Source organism: Natrix helvetica (assembly GCF_964273705.1).
Source record: "Natrix helvetica genome assembly, chromosome: 1".
Taxonomy (NCBI): Eukaryota; Metazoa; Chordata; class Lepidosauria; order Squamata; family Natricidae; genus Natrix; species Natrix helvetica.
Window position 1 is genome coordinate 376,388,435 of NC_138548.1, and position 19,964 is coordinate 376,408,398.

Consider the following 19,964-nt stretch of genomic DNA (forward strand, 5'->3'; position numbering starts at 1 on the left):
CTGATTGGAAAGAAGGACTCTTGTTTATTGATGAGCAGAACCAATCACAGCATGCGGCTCTGGGACACTGACAAATTGGTTTGATGGGTACATGGATTTTTATAGGGTTTTGAGATGTTGCTAGGGCAGAGGTATCCAACTCGATTCCATTGCAGACTGTATCAGGATTCGGTTTGCCCTTGGGGGCCCAGGATGGGCATGGCCTGGTCGCTGTGGCCATCTGAGTGGGCATGGCCGGGGTGGGCCAGAGCTGGGGTAGCACAGGCCAGTCCCTTGCCTTCTCTGGGACGGCCCCATTGGACAACTTTGGGACTATCATGGGCCAGATCAAGTCTGTGCTAGGGGATTGTGCAATACAATACAATACAATACAATACAATACAATACAATACAATACAATACAATACAATACAATACAATACAATACAATACAATACAATAGTAGAGTTGGAAGGGACCTTGGAGGTCTTCTAGTCCAACCCCCTGCCTAGGCAGGAAACCCTATACCATTCCAGACAAATCGCTATCCAACATCTTCTTAAAGACTTCCAGTGTTGGGGCATTCACAACTTCTGGAGGCAAGCTGTTCCACTGATTAATTGTTCTGTCAGGAAATTTATCCTCAGTTCTAAGTTGCTTTTCTCCTTGATTAGTTTCCACCCATTGCTTCTTGTTCTACCCTCAGGTGCCTTGGAGAATAGTTTGATTCCCTCTTCTTTGTGGCAACCCCTGAGATATTGGAACAATGCTATCATGTCTCCCCTAGTCCTTCTTCAATGTAGTGAGCCTTGTGTCTTTTGTTATTCTAATGGTGGCGAGTCAATCCTATTATGTCCTAATTCATGTCCTGTCCTTCCTAATCCCATCAGCTGGAGCTGAAGATGTTTTGTTTGTGAATAGATTGGCCCAGGCACAAAATATCTATCTCCAAAGACTTCAGGCATCTGCTGGAAGCTATTAAGAAAGACTGGGGCTGCTTTCTGCCTTTCAGAACGTGTTTCTCCATTTCCTCTTTGGGGGTGATGAAAGAAATGTCCTTCTGGATTCGGCTCCAAGTGGGGAAAAAGACACTGGAGACATGGAGGCTGCTTGGAAAGATGGTTTTAATGGTGGACAGGACCACATGGCTTGAGTCCTGAACAGAAAAGGTGATCACATGCTTCAATGTTGGTGGAGAAGAAGAGAAGGGAAGAGAAGAGAAAAAGGGCTGAAGAAGGGCTTTCAGGGCTTTTTATAACCTGTTCAGTCCCACCTCTCTGTTTCCTGTTCCTGTGTAAGAAATGTATTCTGATTGGTTGTCAGACTCACATGGGCCCATGCAGGGGCAACTCTCTAGGCTGAGTCCAGGTTTGGTTGAGTTCTCAGATGCCATGTGGTCAGTTGAGCAAAAGGCAATATTATCCTGCCTTAATCCCATCACTCTGGAGCTGAAGAGGAGAACTCTTTATTATGTAAAGTGGACTAGCTTGGCCTTCTTAATGGCCCATTGACAAAGTGGGGATGGGCCGGAAGCTGCAGGAATTTACTTTGTGTTTAAAATGTGTTTCTCCCTTTTTCACATCCAGGAAAATATAACACTCTGCCCACTCAATATTTCCTAGGACATTCCATTTCTCTGGGAGAGGGCTGGGTGACAACCTCCTACAGGGGAATATAATATTCTGCCTCTTTTAATATCCCCCCAAATATTTCATTCTTTGAAAAGGGGGGGGGGGCTTCCTAAATACATGCATAATGAATGCTGTTTCTGTCCCATAATCCAGCCTGAAACCTGACGGAAAGGGGTCCGGTAATTTTTGGACACTAAATTTCTCCAATTACGGTGCCTGAAGCTACAGCAAGAGTTCGGGAGGTCACAGAGGAGATACTTCTCCCTATTATTATCAACACCATGGTCATTTGCCTGTTATTTTCCTCACTTCATTCTCCAGAGATTCCAAAGATTGCCATTGACATAAACATGAGATTCAAGAGCAACACTAACACTATTTTGCATCAGAAATGACGGGTACATAAATGTCCCCAACACAACAAAGGACTTGGGATAAGGCTAACAAGAGGCCAGGGACTATGCTGGCCAATGTATTCTCATCCCTTTTAGATGCAATGCCTCATCTGGGCTCTGTCTGAATTTGGAAAAGCCACTGTTGGAAGAAAAATCCATCTGGTTCAGTACCCAGCTGGGGAAAAGACTCTGGAAAGAAATAGAGGCTAAAAAGGCTGATTGGAAAGAAGGTTTAATGATGAACAGAACCACCGGGGTTTGTGATTCTGGGGCAGATGACCAAAGGGTTGAATGAGTGGATGGATATTTATAGGTTTCTGTGACTTTGAAGTTTGAACTGTTCTGGGGTGTGTGCGCAATGAGGGGGCTTATGTTCTGAAAGGGTGTTGGGCAGTTCCTACTGTGGCTAATGGCTTTCCTCCTGTGTGGAATCTTGGGCGAGGGGTTGCTTTCTAATCCTACCATTCTACGTTTGTTCAGGGAGTTTCAAAATATCCTGTCTTGAAAGATTTACCAAATTTCTAAAAGCTGGCCTCCTCAGTTTCTGCTTGGGGGCTATTGAGAAAGACTGAGTCTGCTTTCTGCCTTTAAGAGCATGTTTTTTCCATTTCTCCCTTTGGGAAAATATAATATTATAATATAAATTCCAAAGAAGTCTACTCTGATGAAGAAGGCAGGATACTAATGATTGAATTAGAGACAACAGAAAAACCGATATTATTAATAGTCATATATGCACCAAATCAGAAACAAGAGGAATTCTATAGGAAACTACACAACAAAATAAATATTTTGCCTGTTTTAATATTCCCCAAATATTTCATTCTTTTAGAATAGAATAGAACAGAGTTGGAAGGGACCTTGAAGGTCTTCTAGTCCAACCCCTTGCTTAGGCAGAAAACCCTACATCACTTCAGACAAATGGTTATCCAACGTCTTCTTAAAAACGTCCAGTGTTGGAGCATTCACAACTTCTGGAGGCAAGCTGTTCCACTGATTAATTGTTCTAACTTGTCAGGAAATTTCTCCTTAGTTCTAAGTTGCTTCTCCCCTTGATTAGTTTTCACCCGTTGCTTCTTGTCCTACCCTCAGGTGCTTTGGAGAATAGCTTGATTCCCTCTTCTTTGTGGCAACCCCTGAGATATTGGAACCCTGCTATCATGTCTCCCCCAGTCCTTCTTTTCATCAGACTAGTCATATCCAGTTCCAGCAACCGTTCTTCATATGTTTTAGCCTCCAGTCCCCTAATCAACTTTGTTCCTGTTCTCTGCACTCTTTCTAGAGTCTCCACATCTTTCTGCTCATCTGACAACTGTTCAACATTCTTCTGAGAGATGGGTGCTGACTTTCTACACTACTGAAGCTTGAAGCCTTGAAAAAGAGCCTTTGTCTCGTTCTCGTTCTCACCCTCCTTCTAGCCATCCGATTAAAGCTTTCAGAATGCAGAAAGCCAAACCAGACAGACCAAAAATGATCCTCTTGCTTCTACTGCTGCTGCTGCTGCCCAATAAAATCTCTGGCATGCTTCCAGCCAAATGTCCCTTAACTTTGGGGAGAGATGAAGTAGAGATATCGAATCACTACAGGCCAGGAGACTATCTCATCGGTGGGCTGATCTCCGCAACCAAAGCTTGGTTCCTACAGCACAGGTTCCGCACAACTCCCTCGGTTAAATCCTTCTTGTAAGTCGCCCTGTGGCTAATTCCACTTAGCTGATTTCTAAAGCTCTCAAACTGCTTTTGAATTTTTAAAGTAAAGTGCCAAAATAGAGTCCTGGAATCTCTCTCACATTTAAACATTTGTTTTAAGATAATCTGTCTGATTCCTTGAAATATCAGTTCCTCGGTTTTGGTCTCAATTTCTCTAGCATTACTGCAAAAATGTCTGCTCATTCTTGTAAAGGACCTTCCAGCAGATCTCAAAACACAAAACTTATTACCTAAGTATTAATACCACTTTATAATGCCTTGGTAAGGCCACACTTCGAATACTGCATTCAGTTTTGGTCGCCACGATGTAAAAAAGATGTGGAGACGCTAGAGAGAGTGCAGAGAAGAGCAACAAAGATGATTAGGAGACTGGAGATTAAAACATATGAAGAACGGTTGCAGGAACTGGGCATGTCTAGTTTAATGAAAAGAAGGACTAGGGGAGACATGATAGCAGTGTTCCAATATCATTGGCAGAAGAAGAGGCAGGGGGCTTAGGGCAATTACGGTTGTTACTGAAGTCATGTGATTCACATACATCTGCAGGAAAGGACCTACAGAACATTGGAACATCCTCTCCTTCTACTTTGCCATTCAGGAGATCAACCGGGATCCCAAGGTTTTACCTAACATCACCCTGGGCTACAACATCCATGACAACTATTTCAACAAGATCATAACATCTGATGCTTTATTGGACCAACTTTCGACTGGCCAGACCAATGTTCCAAATTATAGATGTGGTAAATCAAGAAACCTCCTGGCTCTCCTTGAAGGAGCCAACGCTGACATCTCCATCCAGATTTCAACCATGCTAGGCACCTACAAAATCCCACAGGTAGGGCTTTCTGGGACTCTGATCTCTTTGGATTTCTTTTTTCTTTCTTTCCATTGTGATAGAGCTTTGACATGGTCAAAATGTATATTGATGCATTAACTTCCCAGTCTAGATCAGAAGCCTATGTTGGCTCCTTGCAAAATGAATATTCACCAGAATATCCATGAGCTTCTCCAAAAGATCCTCTTTGATAGAGCTGACCATTTATTATTATTTTCATTTTCTATTAAGGATGGCACCACCTCTGTGAAAGGCTCTCTGGTTGTATCTTATGATTAAGGATTGTAACTATGATTTATGATCTACGACCTAGCACTTTGTTGTTTGATGTGTGCGCATTGAGAATTTATGCACCAGTGTGTCCAATCACACTTTGCCAATAAAGAATTCTATTTTATTCCGATCCGTTCTGTTCCATTCCTGTATTCTATTCTGCTCTGCTCTGCTCTGTTCTGTTCTGTTCCATTCCATTCCTTTCCATTCCATTCTGTTCCATTCTATTGATTCTATTCCATTCCACTCCACTCCATTCCACTCAACTGAACTCCACTCCACTCCTTTCCATTCCACTCCACTTCACTCCACTCCACTATTCCATTCCATTCCATTCCATTCCATTCCATTCCATTCCATTCCATTCCATTCCATTCCATTCTATTCTATTCTATTCTATTGGTATTCCACTTACTGAAACTTCTTCCTTTCTGTTTCAGATCAGTTATACTTTTGTTTCACAAGTTTTCAGTGATAAAACACTCTTCCCCTTTTTCTACCACATGGTCCCGAAAGAAGGAGCGCACTATCCAGGGATTGTCAAACTGCTACTGCACTTCGGGTGGACTTTGGTGGGGCTGCTTGCCCCAGATACCGACACCGGTGAGAGAGCCATGAAGACTTTGAGTCCAATGCTTCTCAAGAATGGCATTTGTGTTGTTATAGCGCAAAGCTTTTCCGAGGAAGCCAGCTCTATGATCATCGAGGCCGCTCTGTTCCAGAGATGGCGACAAGTCAATGTCTTTGTTTATTGTGCTGAGATGAGCTCCTTCCTCCAAGGATTGTATTTGATTCACAAGACAGCTGAGAGCTTGACCCAGCCTGTGGTAGGCAAAGTCATGATCATCACAGCCTTGTGGGATGTCTCATTGCCCCTGAACAATAACCAACTCTCTTTCCAGTACTTCCACGGGCTTTTCTCCTTTCTCATCCAATCGCACGACAGGATGAAATTTGACTTTCGGGTCCCTTATTTTGCTATTGAGCAATTTGCGAGTCGGTCGTTTAATTGCAACGATGCAAAACGGGCTCCGTCCGTGAAAGAATGGAGGAGATGCATGGAGAAAGAGCGACTGGACACTCTGCCTGAAGAGGAGATCGAAGCGATCTTATCTCTAGACAGGTTCTACATTCACGATACCATCTGGGCTGTTGCCCGTTCCTTAGATGCTGCCTGTTCGTCCAGATCCAAAAGGATGGAGGCAAAGCCTGGGAAGAGAAGAGGTGCTCCAACGTTGGAACCGTGGCAGGTATTTGCCCTCCTGCGCCTGGGAATCCATTCCTTCCTAGTTTAATGAAAAGAAGGACTAGGGGAGACATCATATCAGTCGTCCAATATCTCAGGGGCTGCCACAAAGAAGGGGGAGTCAAACTATTCTACAAAGCACGTGAGGGAGGGTAGAACAAGAAGCAATGGGAGGAAGCTAATCAAGGAGAGAAGCAACTTAGAACCAAGGAGAAATTTCCTGACAATTTGAATAATTAATCAGTGGAACAACTTGCCTCCAGAAGTTGTGAGTGCTCCAACACAGGAAGTTTATAAGAAGATGTTGGATAACCATTTGTCTGAATTGGTGTAGGGTTTCCTGCCTAAGCAGGGGGTTGGACTAGTCTAAAGATGGGCTACATTTTCAACATGGCTGAATAGAATAGAATAACAGAGTTGGAAAGGACCTTGGATGTCCTTTCTCTCTCTTACTGCTTATCTTTCACTCCACTGTTTCTGCAATTATCCTTTCCTAATTATTTATTGTTGCTCCCTTGCAAAATTGTACCTTTATTGGACCCTGGAAGAGCGTGCAACAGGTAGCGAAGAGGGTCTTCTACAAATTAAGGTCGAATTTATTTTTATGAGGTCTATATTGCAGCTTTCATTGAGACAGTCAATTCTTAGAGGGTGCTGGACACTCCATAATTTTCTTGAGGCTCAGAAATGATGTCAGCCATTCGAGACAAGACAGATTATGAATGCTAATGTTAGGCATATTTTTTTTATTTTTTTAAAATAATTTTTATTGAATGTTTTAATCTTTAAAAACAGTAAAAAAGACACAACAAGGAAAAAAATACAATAAAACAAAACAAAACATGTAACATACATAACAATATAGAGTAATTTTACAGCTTTCAATATCAGCTTTCTTGCCTAGCTTTTATAATTCTCCCTTCTGCATTGCCTTCCTATTACTTTAACCTTGTCCTATGATATAACAAGCATAATATAAACACTTATAGTAATATTCATTATTTGTATCTCCGTCTATTTGTATTCTCTATTTCCTGTTTTGGCTTTTGATTTCTAGCCACTTGTATATTTTATTCCAAACATTATAGAAGTCCGATTCTTCTCTTTCTTTTAGTTCTATTGTCATTTTGTCCATTTCTGCACACTCAAGTATTTTCCTGATTGTAGTTTCATCTGAGGGTGTATTAGTTTTTTTCCAATTTTGTGCGAAGGCAATCCTGGCTGCCGTGAGTATATGTATGATTAGGTATTGAGATTGTTTGTCCATTTTTTGATCCAGTAGTCCTAGTAAGAATGCTTCTGGTTTGAGTTCTATTTTTTCGCTCAGTAATTTCTTCTAACCACTTTCGAATTTTGCACTAGTACTTTCTTGTGATGGGACACGTCCACCACATGTGATAAAATGTTCCAGGCTTGTGGCTGCATCTCCAACATTTGGGGGATAAATTTGGGTACATTTTGGCCAATCTCGCTGGAGGCAAATGGTTAGGCATATTTTATGCTTATATCTATAGAATCTGGCAAACATGAACTTATTCCTTCTCTTCCTTTATCTTCATGAGAACTAGGGAGATTCAAGTTTGAGATGCTTTCTGAAGTTACATTTCTGGCCCAGACTCAATTTGCTTTTATTTGACCATTGTCTTGGTTGTGGCTCTTTCTCCTTCTTCTTCAAGGTTATCCTCACTGTCCTTTACAAGTGGCCTTGCCTTTTGTCCCAACTTCTCAATTTTGCCTACAGGCCTGGGACTTCATAGTGATCATCCATCGAACTTCTTACAGGATTCACCCCGTTTCATTTCTACATTAGTCAAAAGTTGGCTAGGCTGAGCCACATTTTTGATATTTGATATATGTGTCCTCTTTATATATTTCTTAAATATATATGTCTTGAATATGTCTTCAGATTAACTCGCAAGCAGGTGTATGCATTTCAATTCTAAAGAATGCCTTTTAAAAGCCATTTTACTCAGGGGTGGTTCGCAAATGTGAGCTCAGCCTTCTGCGCATGCACTTTTGGTGAAAAAAGGGCCTTAATGGGATGCCATAGAGCCGGGACAGGTGTTTGTTTGTTTGTTTGTTTGTTTGTTTGTTTGTTTGGATTTATATGCCGCCCTTCTCCAAAAGGACTCAGGGCGGTGTACAACATTAAAAAAAAACACATCCCAAAAGTTAAAAAAATAAATAAATCCATATCCAAAAAAAACAAACCGAATTTAAAAGACAATACATTTAAAATAAGTTAAAATTAACAGGCCAGGCCGGCTTGCTGGAAAAGCCAACTTTTTAGGGCACGTCGGAAGGACCGGAGATCAGGGATTATGCGAAGCTCCGGGGGCAGCTCATTCCAGAGGGAAGGTGCTCCCACAGAGAAGGCTCTCCCCCTGGGGGTCACCAGCCGACACTATCTGGCCGACAGCACCCTGAGGAGGCCAACTCTGTGGGATCGTAGTGGACGGTGGGAGGCTACTGGTGGCAGTAGGTGGTCTCGCAGGTACCATGGGCCTAAGCCATGGAGCACTTTAAAGGTCATAATTAATACCTTGAATCGCACCCGGAAAACAACCGGCAACCAGTGCAGGCCGCCTAAAAGGGGCGTAACATGGGAGCACCTAGGTACCCCCAGGTGGGTAGGGCCACCCACGATTTCCGCTACCAGTTCGAACAAACCAGTCCAAACCAGTAGAATACCACCTCTGATTTTACTGTAAAAAAAAGATTTTATATTAGCTTCATTTATTTATTATATTGAAGTTATTTATTTGTAAATGCCATTGACAATTTATACACAACAAGAGAGAAGGGTTTTTTTTTCCCCTTTGGTACAACTTACCTACGGCATATCTTTTGAAATTAGAAATTATTATAAGATGATGCCTAGAGCAGGAAATGTAGATGAGTCTCTTAACTGCATGTAAGCCTATTGTAATTAAGTTGGTGACCACCTGATGATTTTCATGATTCTCCCAAATGTGCAACATTCAATAATCGGGTTCAATTTATTGACAACAAGCCAATGTTGTCAACTCAAGTTGTGGCATTCAACAACAAAACAATGTACAGGTAGTCCTTGAGTTACAACCGCAACCGAGCCCAACATGTATGTTGCTAAATGAAAATTTTGCTAAGTTAGTTTGTCCCCATTTACAACTTTTCTTGCCACAGTTGTAAAGTAAATCATTGCATTTGTTAAATTAGCAACATGGTTGCTAAGTGAATCTGGCTCCCCCATTGACTTTGCTGGTCAGAAGGTTGCATGACCATGGGACTCTGCAACCGTCATAAATATGAAGCAGTTGCCAATCATCTGGATTTTGAGCATATGACCGTTGGGATGCTGCAATTGTTGTAAGTGTGAAAAAGGGTCATAAGACACTTTTTTTCAGTGCTGTTGTGAATGGTCACATTCAATAGATCAATATGTCTAGCAGATGTCTAGAATAATCCGTGAACTGTAAAAGATGCATTTACAAAATGGGTGGCTTAGATAAGAAATGTTACTTCGTATTTTCTACAGGCTGCAGTTTTCTCTTCCACTTTAGCTTCACCCTCTCCTTCAGAGCTCCAGCTTTCACAATTCTTCCATGAAAGGGGTACGTTTCGATGAGACGGGAGTCGTAACAGCAGACTTTGACATAATAAATTGGGTCGTCCTCTCCAACGAGACAATGACCAGGGTGAACTTTGCAATGCTGGAAAGCCAAGGAGCTGAAAACTTCAAATTTATTATTAACCAAGATGGTATTGAGGATTTGAATTGGCATAACAAGGTAGGGACATTTAATTGCTTCATTTCACTGTGTACTGGTTTTTGAAGAATATCGGTAGATCTTCCAAGCAATTGTTTTCAATATTTGCTGTTGTTAGTCATGAAGTCATGTCCGATTCATCATGACCCCATGGACAATGTTCTTCCAGGCCTTCCAGTCCTCTACCGTCCCCCGGACTCCATTCAGTGACTCCATCCAGCCACGTCATTCTGTCATCCTGGACACCTTCAGACCTGAGGGCTCATATTCCGATATCATATCTTTTTGCCTTTTGGTACCGTCCATAGGGTTTTCATGGCAAAGATACTGGAGTGGGTTGCTATTTCCTTCCACAATAGATCACGTTTTGTCAGAGCTCTCTGCTATGACCTGTCCATCTTGGGTGGCCCTGCATGGAATAGCTCATAGCTTCATTGAGCTATGCAAGCCCCTTTGCCACGACAAGGCAGTGATCTATGAAGGGGTTTTCAATATTAGTCAGGGTCAAATATGTGGACTCTTTTCAATAAGATAGAGGGCATTTTTCTTAGCTCTGCTTCTCAGGCCAGCAAGAGAAATAATGCTGCATGAGATACTCCCCTCCTCAATTACTGAATTACCGTATTTTTCAGAGTATAAGATGCACCGGAGTATAAGACGCACCATAGTTTTTGGGGATGAAAATAGGGGGGGAAATTCTGCCTACCAGGTGTTCATTTTTATTCCCATAGCACCAGAAAAACAGGCAAACACAATAGTATAATAAAAGGACACATTTTGCCAATTTTTTTCTTTCCCCCAGGTGGCAGGTCTGTGCATTCAGCCAAAAGCAATTAACACCACATAAAATGTAACAAAGCTGAATCAACAAACCAGCCCAGCACTTGCCTGAAGGAAACCATTGAGAAAACTCATATAGCAGATAGGAAAAATCCCTGCCTTTCCCTTAAAGGGATTATCCTCAAAAGAATAGAAATCATATAGTCATAGGAACTCTCTGCCTTGCCCTTGAGAGGATTATCTCCCAAAAATAGAAACTGGACAAAAGAAGTACCTCTTAAGGCAGTCTTCAAATCTTTCCTGGTAGGCTTCTCCCAGCTGGAATGAACCAGGATATTTTTTCCAACAGTATGCTGCAGTAAAAATATTCAAAGCTTTTTTTTCAGCCCTGATGAGGTGCGGTCCTTCAGAACTTCCAAGGTTTGCCTGAAACAAAAGATCATTTCAGTTGTTAGCACCTCATTAGGGTTAGAAAAAAAGCTTCCAAAAAGCTACATTCAGAGTATAAGACGGACCCAAATTTCTATCTCCTTTGGTGGGGGGAGGTGTGTTTTATACTCTGAAAAATATGGTAGTGTTGTCCAGTCAGCATAAAATTATCCATATAATCCCCATGCTTCTTGCTTCTCTTGCAGTCCATGTCAGTTCTCTAAGAAAAATAAGAAACTCCAGTTGCCTCTTGAAAAGCATCTTTGGGACAACCATGACCTGGATGACTGAGAATTTCCATATACATTTTTCTGACATCCTTTCGAAGGAATAGGTGGAGTGGCAAAGCCTAACAGTTTATATACACACTTTAAGCTGCCCTTGGATACTGTCAGAATACTGTAAGAGTCCATTGGAGTTGAGTGGCTAATACATTCAAACGAACAAACAGCTAAATAAATAAAGCTAAGGTGTCAAGCTCCAGGGAAATTAAGAGATCCTGGCAGTTCAAGTGTGTATGAAGATTTATTGTAGGCTTAAGCTCTCTACAAGAATCTGAACTGCTAACAGGCAAGGGAAATTAGCGTGAATTAAGAATAGAAAGGAATTCAAGGTGGGCTGGATTTACATCTCTTATGGGTGCAGAGGGACTCGTGACTGATGACCCATTTGACTCCCCTCCTGTTGGCTTCAGCGCGGTCATCTCCTACATAAGGATGACTTAAGCCTATCCTAGGCCTATCTCTCAAGCTGCTGCCCAAAGAGCAAAAACCATTTCTTCATTTTCCATAGCTTCATACCAGAGACAAGAACAGTCTTTCCTCTGAGAGAGTTAAACACCTCAAAAACTATCACGAGAAGCACCCATGTAGAAGAAAAGGGCTTGGGCGGGAGATGTAAAACACCGAAGGAAAGTGCAACTGGACCACTTACAAAATCCGGCTTCACATTTTATTGTTTGCTTATTTGCTCCCATTTATTTATTTGTTTGTTTTTATTTACTCCCCACCTTTGCTTTTCATGTATCTTAGCCTGGTGCAAGAGAGACCTTTTGATTCTCTCCACTTTTGAATCTGTTTTTCCTATCAGGACTACCGGATTCTGTAACAGCTTTGTCCCCTAGGCCATTTTTCTGGTAAACTTGCAGGATTCATTTTTCTCGCCATGTACATGTAAACATCCAAATTAGACTCATGTTGTTTTTCTGTGTCATATATGTGGCTATATGCATATTCATTCATTTATTTTGTCACAGTGTAGTGGCCTAGAGGTGGAGCTCTCACCTCATGATCAGGAGGCTGTGAGTTCAATCCTAGGTAGAGGCAGATATTTCTTTCTCTGGGAACAATGAGAATATATCTACTGAAAACAACAACAACTCCGCATTGGCGACAGGAAGGGCACCCGGCCAGTGAATGCTCCGCTTCATTTAGTTGCCCAGACTCACCCCTCAAGGGATTATGGGGTCATTAAAAGAAGAGGATGTTTATTCAGTGTCTATTGGAAGTGGTGACCCTTTGAGAGCTGTATGCAATTACATTTCATTGTAATGTATGCCGATTAGTGTATATTTAAAGTGACAATAAAGTTGTTCTAAGTGTTAAGTCTAAGTCCTATAGAGAATTGAGTCTTGGTTCCATTTCCTTGATCTTTTCTCTTTCTCTGTGTAGACTTTCCCTCCATCCCAGTGTGTGGAAAATTGCCAGCCCGGCTCCATCAAGGTGGCCCGTGAAAGCGAGCCTATTTGTTGCTACGATTGTGTTCCTTGTGCAGAGGGGACTATGTCTACTCAAGAAGGTAAGAAGGAGACTTTAGGGGAAAATGGGCTTACCCAGACAGTCTTCAGTGAGAAAGTACTGGAAGACCTTCCTTAATGACCGTTAAGTTCTTACAATCTTGGAAATGGTATTTTATGGCTTGTAAAGCACTTCAGCCATTATAAAATATTGTGTTGCCCACAGGTCACATGACTACATTTTAGGCACTTGGCAACACAGACTCACATTTATAATCAGCTGAAGGATCCTCTGGTCACATGATCACATTTTGCATCATTTTTTTGGCAATTTCTGACAAACAAAATGCCCATTCAGAAGAATGGATACACTTAAAAAAACACGATTTGTTTAATCATGACCAGAATAAAAAAAGATTGTAAAAGCACCATAAAAATAAAAATGCATGGGAAAAACCTAAGGGTAGCAAGTTTGAGGTTACTTGTCTACAGTGTTGGAATAAATAGGAAAAATATCACCTTAATACAAACACGGCAAACAATGAGAAAAAGTAACTGTGAGATTCAAAGTTTTTCAGTCTTCATCCATACTACTGACTCCCACAGTTCTCCATACCCAGAAGCATGCAGGATATCAGTTATGCATTTTCTGGCTCTTGAAAATCACCTTTACCCAAAACAATCATGAGTGATTCAAGATAAAGGTTCCCCTCGCACATATGTGCTAGTCATTCCCAGCTCTAGGGGGCAGTGCTCATCTCCGTTTCAAAGCCAAAGAGCAGATGCTGTCCAAAGACGTTTCCGTGGTCATGTGGCTGGCATGACTAAATGCTGAAGATGCATGGAACACTATTATCTTCGCACCCAATATTTTTCTACTTGCATTTTTACATGTTTTCGAACTGCTAGGTTGGCAGAAGCTGGGACAAATAACAGGAGCTCATTCTGTTACGCAGAGCTAGGGATTCAAACCCCTGAACTGCTGTAAGGATACCGCTGGTGGGCCTCCCATGAGACTGGCCAATTCAGAGAATACACACACAGGAGTTTTCTCGGGATGGGAGCGCACAGATCTGACTCTGAACGTCCCTTTTATTGGTTATAAAAAATGGGTGGATACAAAAGACAAACAAGGGAACAGTGTAGGGAAAGATACAATTTCATGTATGGCAAAACTTTACACGTGAATGTTTCATTTGTTACACGGTCGGAGATATCGCGGCCAGGGATGAAATGTTTTCTTTGAACTCCCTTTATCGTGGCCAGGGATGGAATGTTATCAAAGAAAACTCCCTTCGTCCTTGTGTATGTTTCAGCTGAGGTGTCAGCCTAGACATACAAGAGACGGCGCCAGATTAATCAAAGATTCCAACAAACTGCCGACCTTCTGATCGACAAGCTTAGCATCTTAGCCACTGAGCCACCGCGTCCCTTTCAAGAATGATTAGGTTCCCCTAAACTCCACTGAAGATGTTACCTAGCTGGTAATGAAATGTTCAGAAACCAACCCACAAGCTTGGAGAATGAATCTTCACCCTCAATCATGAGTGAATTTAAAAGAATAAGTTGTAAGAGGGATATTGTTTTTCCTCTTTTCAGATGCAGAGGAATGCACCAAGTGTCCAGAAGATGAGTATCCGAATGAAGACCGAGATCTATGTATCCCTAAAGTTATAAATTTTCTGAGTTATCAAGGACATTTGGGGATCATCTTAGCTTCTTTTTCTGTCCTCTTATCCTTAATGACAGGCTTTGTGTTGGGAATCTTCATTAAATTCCTAGAAACTCCCATCGTCAAAGCCAACAACCGGGACCTCTCTTATGTCCTCCTCATCTCCCTCCTGCTTTCCTTCTTGTCCTGCTTCCTCTTCATTGGCCAGCCAAACAAAGCCACCTGCCTCCTCCGACAAACAGCCTTTAGCATCATCTTCTCAATAGCTGTCTCTTCTGTCTTGGCCAAAACAATCACGGTGGTGATGGCCTTCCTGGCCACAAAGCCAGGGAATCGGGTAAGGAGATGGCTGGGAAAGAGATTCACCAACAGTCTCATTCTTCTCTGTTCTAGTGTCCAAATTGTTCTGTGCTCCTCTTGGTTAGGGCTACAGCCCCCATTTCTGGACTCTGATAAGAACTCTCAGCCAGGAGAAATCCTCTTGCTGTGCAATGAAGGATCTCTTGCCATGTTCTATGGTGCTCTTGGCTACATGGGCTTCCTGGCTGCCATTTGCTTTGTGGTGGCTTTCCTGGCCAGGAAGCTGCCTGGATCCTTCAACGAAGCCAAGTTGATCACCTTCAGCATGCTGGTCTTCTGCAGTGTTTGGGTGTCCTTCGTGCCTACCTACCTGAGCACCAAAGGGAAATACATGGTGGCCGTGCAGGTCTTCTCCATCTTGGCCTCCAGCGCTGGGCTGCTGGGCTGCATCTTCTTCCCCAAGTGTTACATTATTGTACTAAGGCCTGATTTGAATACAAAAGAGCATTTAATGATAAAAATAAAATAGAAAAGTGATCCTTACGTAAGAATACTTCAAGAGTGTTATCTAAAATCTTCCATTCATATTTAATAATTGATCATATTATCAATCAACATCTCACCATCTTCATCCCACCCATTTGTGCTTAGATCATATGCAAGTAATTCTTCTTGGGATGTAATTTGTGTGTTTATGTGTGTGTGCATTTTACATTTCTAAAATGTACGCAATGCTTCTTATACATGTTAGTTTTTCATAATAAAAAGAATGAGTTGTCGTATGAAACAATGAGTCATGTTCATTAAATGGCATAAGGAAGAACAGAACTGAGAGTTATCACAGACCAATATCAATTCAGGTCTCATATCAATTCAGATTTTTCAAGCACCATCTTTTATTACTAGTCTGCCAAGGCGCCAAGTAATGAACGCAACCAATCTAGCAAATCTTAGGCTTTCTGCCTTCTCAAAAATTCCTTTATTGAGTACATCATTTCAGCATGTTTAAAATGCAAAACCAGATCTGGCTATTTACCCACGCTTTCAGTATAATTAAAGAATAGACGGCTCCCTCCCTCCTTGTCACAGGTCATGCTATCCAATTAGGTATTCTGGAATCTCCTTGGTAGCCTCTTCCAGCCTCTGGCCAGCAGCTGGTAGGGTGACCGTGGTTCCCACAAGATAGTAAGTTGTTGATGTCTGGTCTGACATTCCAAAGCTCCCTCCCTGACCCAAGTGTGGAGAGATACATCATCTGTGTCCAGTCTACAACACAATCCTTTCAACAGTTCAAAGAAGGTTCCACACCCATTTGCACTACTCAGGTGACCCTGATGACACAGATAAACCTCCAGATGGCCTTAGTGACTCTCTAAAAGAATGCAAATGACCATCTGTCTGCAAGGAGTATAAACCCTTCCATTCCCATCCAGTCAGAGCTGAAGAAGCTTCTTGGATGAAAAGCAAAAGATTGTCAAACAAAAAACCAGAAAGTCCAGTCGCCTCCTGAAAAAACACCTTTGGGACCTTGGAGTCATTCTAGTTGTTTGGGCCCAACACCAGGGCTGTATACATAGCAATAGCAATAGTCTCATATACCGCTCCATAGTGTTTTCTTTATAGCAATTTATAATGTCAGCCTATTGCCCCCATCAAACTGGGTCCTCTTTTTACTGACCTTAGAAAAATGGAAGGCTGAGTCAGCCTTGAGCCCAGCAGGATCAAACTCCAGACTGTGAGCAGAGTCAGCCTGCAATAATGCATTCTATCCACTGCACCACCAGGGCTCTAGAACCCAGATTCAACATGTGACCACCCCCTCCCCCAAGATCACATGTTCGCAATTAGGGCACTTGACAAGTAGTCTACATTTACATCCATTTGCAGCATCCTACAGACATGGGATGATGATTTGCAAGTTTTTTGTTGGAATCAGTGTTTACAGGTACTGTATGAGTGCAATGGTTAGAATGCAGTATTGCAGGCTAATTATACTGACTGCCAATTGCCAGCAGTTCGGCAGTTCGATTCTCATGGGTTCAAGGTTGACTCTGCCTTCCATCCTTCCAAGGTCAGTCAAATGAGGACCCGGATTGTTGGGGGTAATGTGCTGACTCTGTAAACCACTTAGAGAGGGCTGTAAGCACTGTGAAGCAGTATATAAGTCTATGTGCTATTGCTACTGGTCGTAACTCATGAGGATCATAAAGTAGGTCAGTCACATGACCAACCTAATCTTACAATTTTTATTGCCATGGTTGTTAAGCGAACCCAATGGTTCCCTATGGATGTGATTTTGCTGGAAATTGGAAGACAGTTCTGACTAAAAATCAGGAATCTGGTAGACTTTTTCCTAATATCACATTTTATTCAAAAGCATAAGCTTTTGTGAGCTGCAGCTCACTTTATCGGATGCATAGACTGGCCAGACAAATAAGAGGATTTAAATTGGAACAAAAAAGAGGAGGTGGAGAGGAAGGGGAAATAGGGAGGGAAAGATAGGTTAGTTATTTAGATGTAAATTACATGTGAGACAAATTACAAGTACCTTATCAATTAGCAATTATCATGTATTTAAAAGCTTAGTGGTTCTCCTGCTAACATGATCCTTAATAATTTTAGCACTCTATGGATCGTTGGAAGAAATATCCATCTGGTTCAGTTCCAAGTAGGGAGAAAGACACTGGAAACATGGAGGGTGATTGGAAAGATGGTTTATTGATGAACAGGACCACATGGGTTTGAGGTCCTGGGCATCTGACTACATGGAGTGGAGAGTGAGAGTTATTTATACCATCTCTTGGGCCTTGCCCTTGAGCTTCCTGTTCCTGTGGCAAGAGCATGTATTCTATTGGTTGCTGTAGGATCACAGTTAACTTTGTAGGCTATCCGAGTCCCAGGCTTGGTTGAAGCTTGCTGGGTGATGTGATGAAAGGCAATTCCTAATGTGGCTAAGTGGCTTTGCCCTGCCTTTGTTCAGAGCCAGACCTTGCTGCAGACAGTAATGGATTGCCAAATCTGCATTTCTAAAGCTGCCCCAGCTTAGTATTTGCTTGGGTGGCTGGCTGCAGGGAGTTGAGGTCTGAGTTTCTGTCTCCAAGAGCATGTTTCTCAATTTCTCAACCAGGGAAATGTAATATTCTGCCTTTTTAATATTTCCTAAAATATGTCATTATTCTAGGAGAGGGGTGAGTGCTACCTTTCTACAGGATCAAAATCAATACTTTCCCATGGCCTCTCTTTGCTACTCAAGGAAGTCTCTTTGCTGCTACTTATAACAGAAAAGCAGAATTGGAAGGGACCTTGGAGATCTTCTAGTCCAACCCCCTACTCATGCATGGACCTCTGTAGGTTTCAGAAATCCATGACGCAGTTTGTGTCCAAAATATCTGTCTGCCTTTCGCAGAGTTTATTTGGCTTTTATAAAGTTTTTACAAGCAAAGCACAGAGCAACAACACATTGCTATAACACAGGGGTGGCGAACAAGTTCGACAAAAAGAGCCAAAATTTTAAACTGTGAGAGTCAGAGAGCCACACCACGCAGTGACCTGCCAAAACAGACAAACACTCACACAAAAGCATATAATTTTAACAATAATATATTAAACACATAATATAACATGCTCAGTCAGGTGTTTTTTGTTATAAATTTTTATAAACCCATTAGAGCTGCTGTATAACTTTTAAATCCATAAATAAGTGGAATCTCTGTCCACGTAACAACCTACAAGATTACTTGATGACCACAACCAGGAATGCCACACTTGCAGTCATTAAACAAAGCAGTCACATATCTCGCTTAATGACTGCTTTGCAAGGTGACGAGATTGTGATTGTAAATCGAGTACAACCTATACATGGGTAAAGCCTGGTCCTAATATTATCTTCCTTTAACCTAATATATGTATTATAATATATATATGAGTTTGGATTATCTTTGATATCTATTACAATTACAGGCTGTGAGAAAAACACTCGTAGAATTTTGGGAAATATACTAACCATGGAAATTCAATTAAATGTTTTCTCCTATTTAAAACTCTGCTGCTCCTGAACCCAGAGCTTCAATATGCAACCATTATTATTAATTTGAGCAATCATTAGAACCTCACCGGAATCCTGCAGCAACTGTGCTAGACTTTGAAGCATTATTTTTTTGGTTTATCTCAACAGCAGAGGGCGCTGTTGAGATAAACCCGGAAGTATGGTCGACGCGACGACCAGCTCAGAGCTGGTGGAGCGCAGGCAAGCGTCGACCGTACTTCCGGGTTTAGCGCGCGATCCGAGCCACAGTATACTAAATAATGGTAAGAGGCAAAGAGCCTCATTTATTTTGGCCGCGAGCCACATGCGGCTCGCGAGCCGCGTGTTCGCCACCCCTGCTATAACAGGTTCACTCCCCCAAATCTTCCCTAGAGAATCAAGAATACTATTCAGGCCAAGGATACCTCATGCCTTTGCTCTGGTGAATTAATGAGCTAAAGATAACAGACTGTGCATCACCTTTCCTTTATTCCTGCATTTGATTCTGCTATTTAGGTGAGCTTGTAGGTTTCCAAGATAGACAGCCACTGAGGTCATGGTAGTTTCTACGCATGCCCTTACGTAAGCCTTACCTCTCATTCCCACATCTCACTCTTTTTTATTTTGTTTGACAAGGAGGAGGGGCTACCCTTCAGGAGAGGAACATCCCTGCAATTGTTTATACAGAGCATATACCTGACCCTGAGGCAATGTAGGAGGGGGTTTAGGGCAAAAAGCTGTAATGCACATTTTGCAAAGGGAGGGAAGGCATTGAACAAAATAGCACCCGCCAATTAAAATAGCACAAATGATGACTAAATAACATAGGATATTTCCCAACAGACCTGTGGGTAACCACGCCCAAAAGCTTTCCCACCAAGATCCTAGGGTATCAATTTTCAAATCAGACGCCAATTTGTGTAAAATATCAAGCTGACGCTGAATAATTCTGGATTCATCGGAAAGATTAAAACAACACATCCCATCAAAACTTTCACAACCCATATGCTGGCGAAGAAGCAAATAATCAATAGCAGCACGATTTTGCAAAATAGCTTTATGCAAAGCTTGTAACTCATGATTAATTGCTGAAATAGCTAAAGAAGTAGCATTAATTGTTTTTGCCAAATTACATGCAACGGCATTAATATTAAGATGAGCACGAGCAGCAAGCGCTGGCACACCCACTATAGATATAGCCAAT

The 19,964-nt window shown here is 41.9% G+C and overlaps 1 protein-coding gene across 1 annotated transcript; it reads left to right on the forward strand.

Annotated features, from left to right (window-relative positions):
- Positions 1-230: 230 nt before the first annotated feature.
- On the forward strand, positions 231-15,265 carry LOC309382785 (vomeronasal type-2 receptor 26-like; the record flags this gene model as incomplete). Its single annotated transcript, XM_081934647.1, has 8 exons — positions 231-331; positions 3,424-3,687; positions 4,261-4,552; positions 5,266-6,075; positions 9,632-9,841; positions 9,990-10,115; positions 12,700-12,826; positions 14,364-15,265. 8 exons carry the CDS (start codon positions 231-233, stop codon positions 15,263-15,265), a joined length of 2,832 nt encoding a protein of 943 aa, XP_081790773.1.
- Between the last annotated feature and the right edge of the window lie 4,699 nt (positions 15,266-19,964).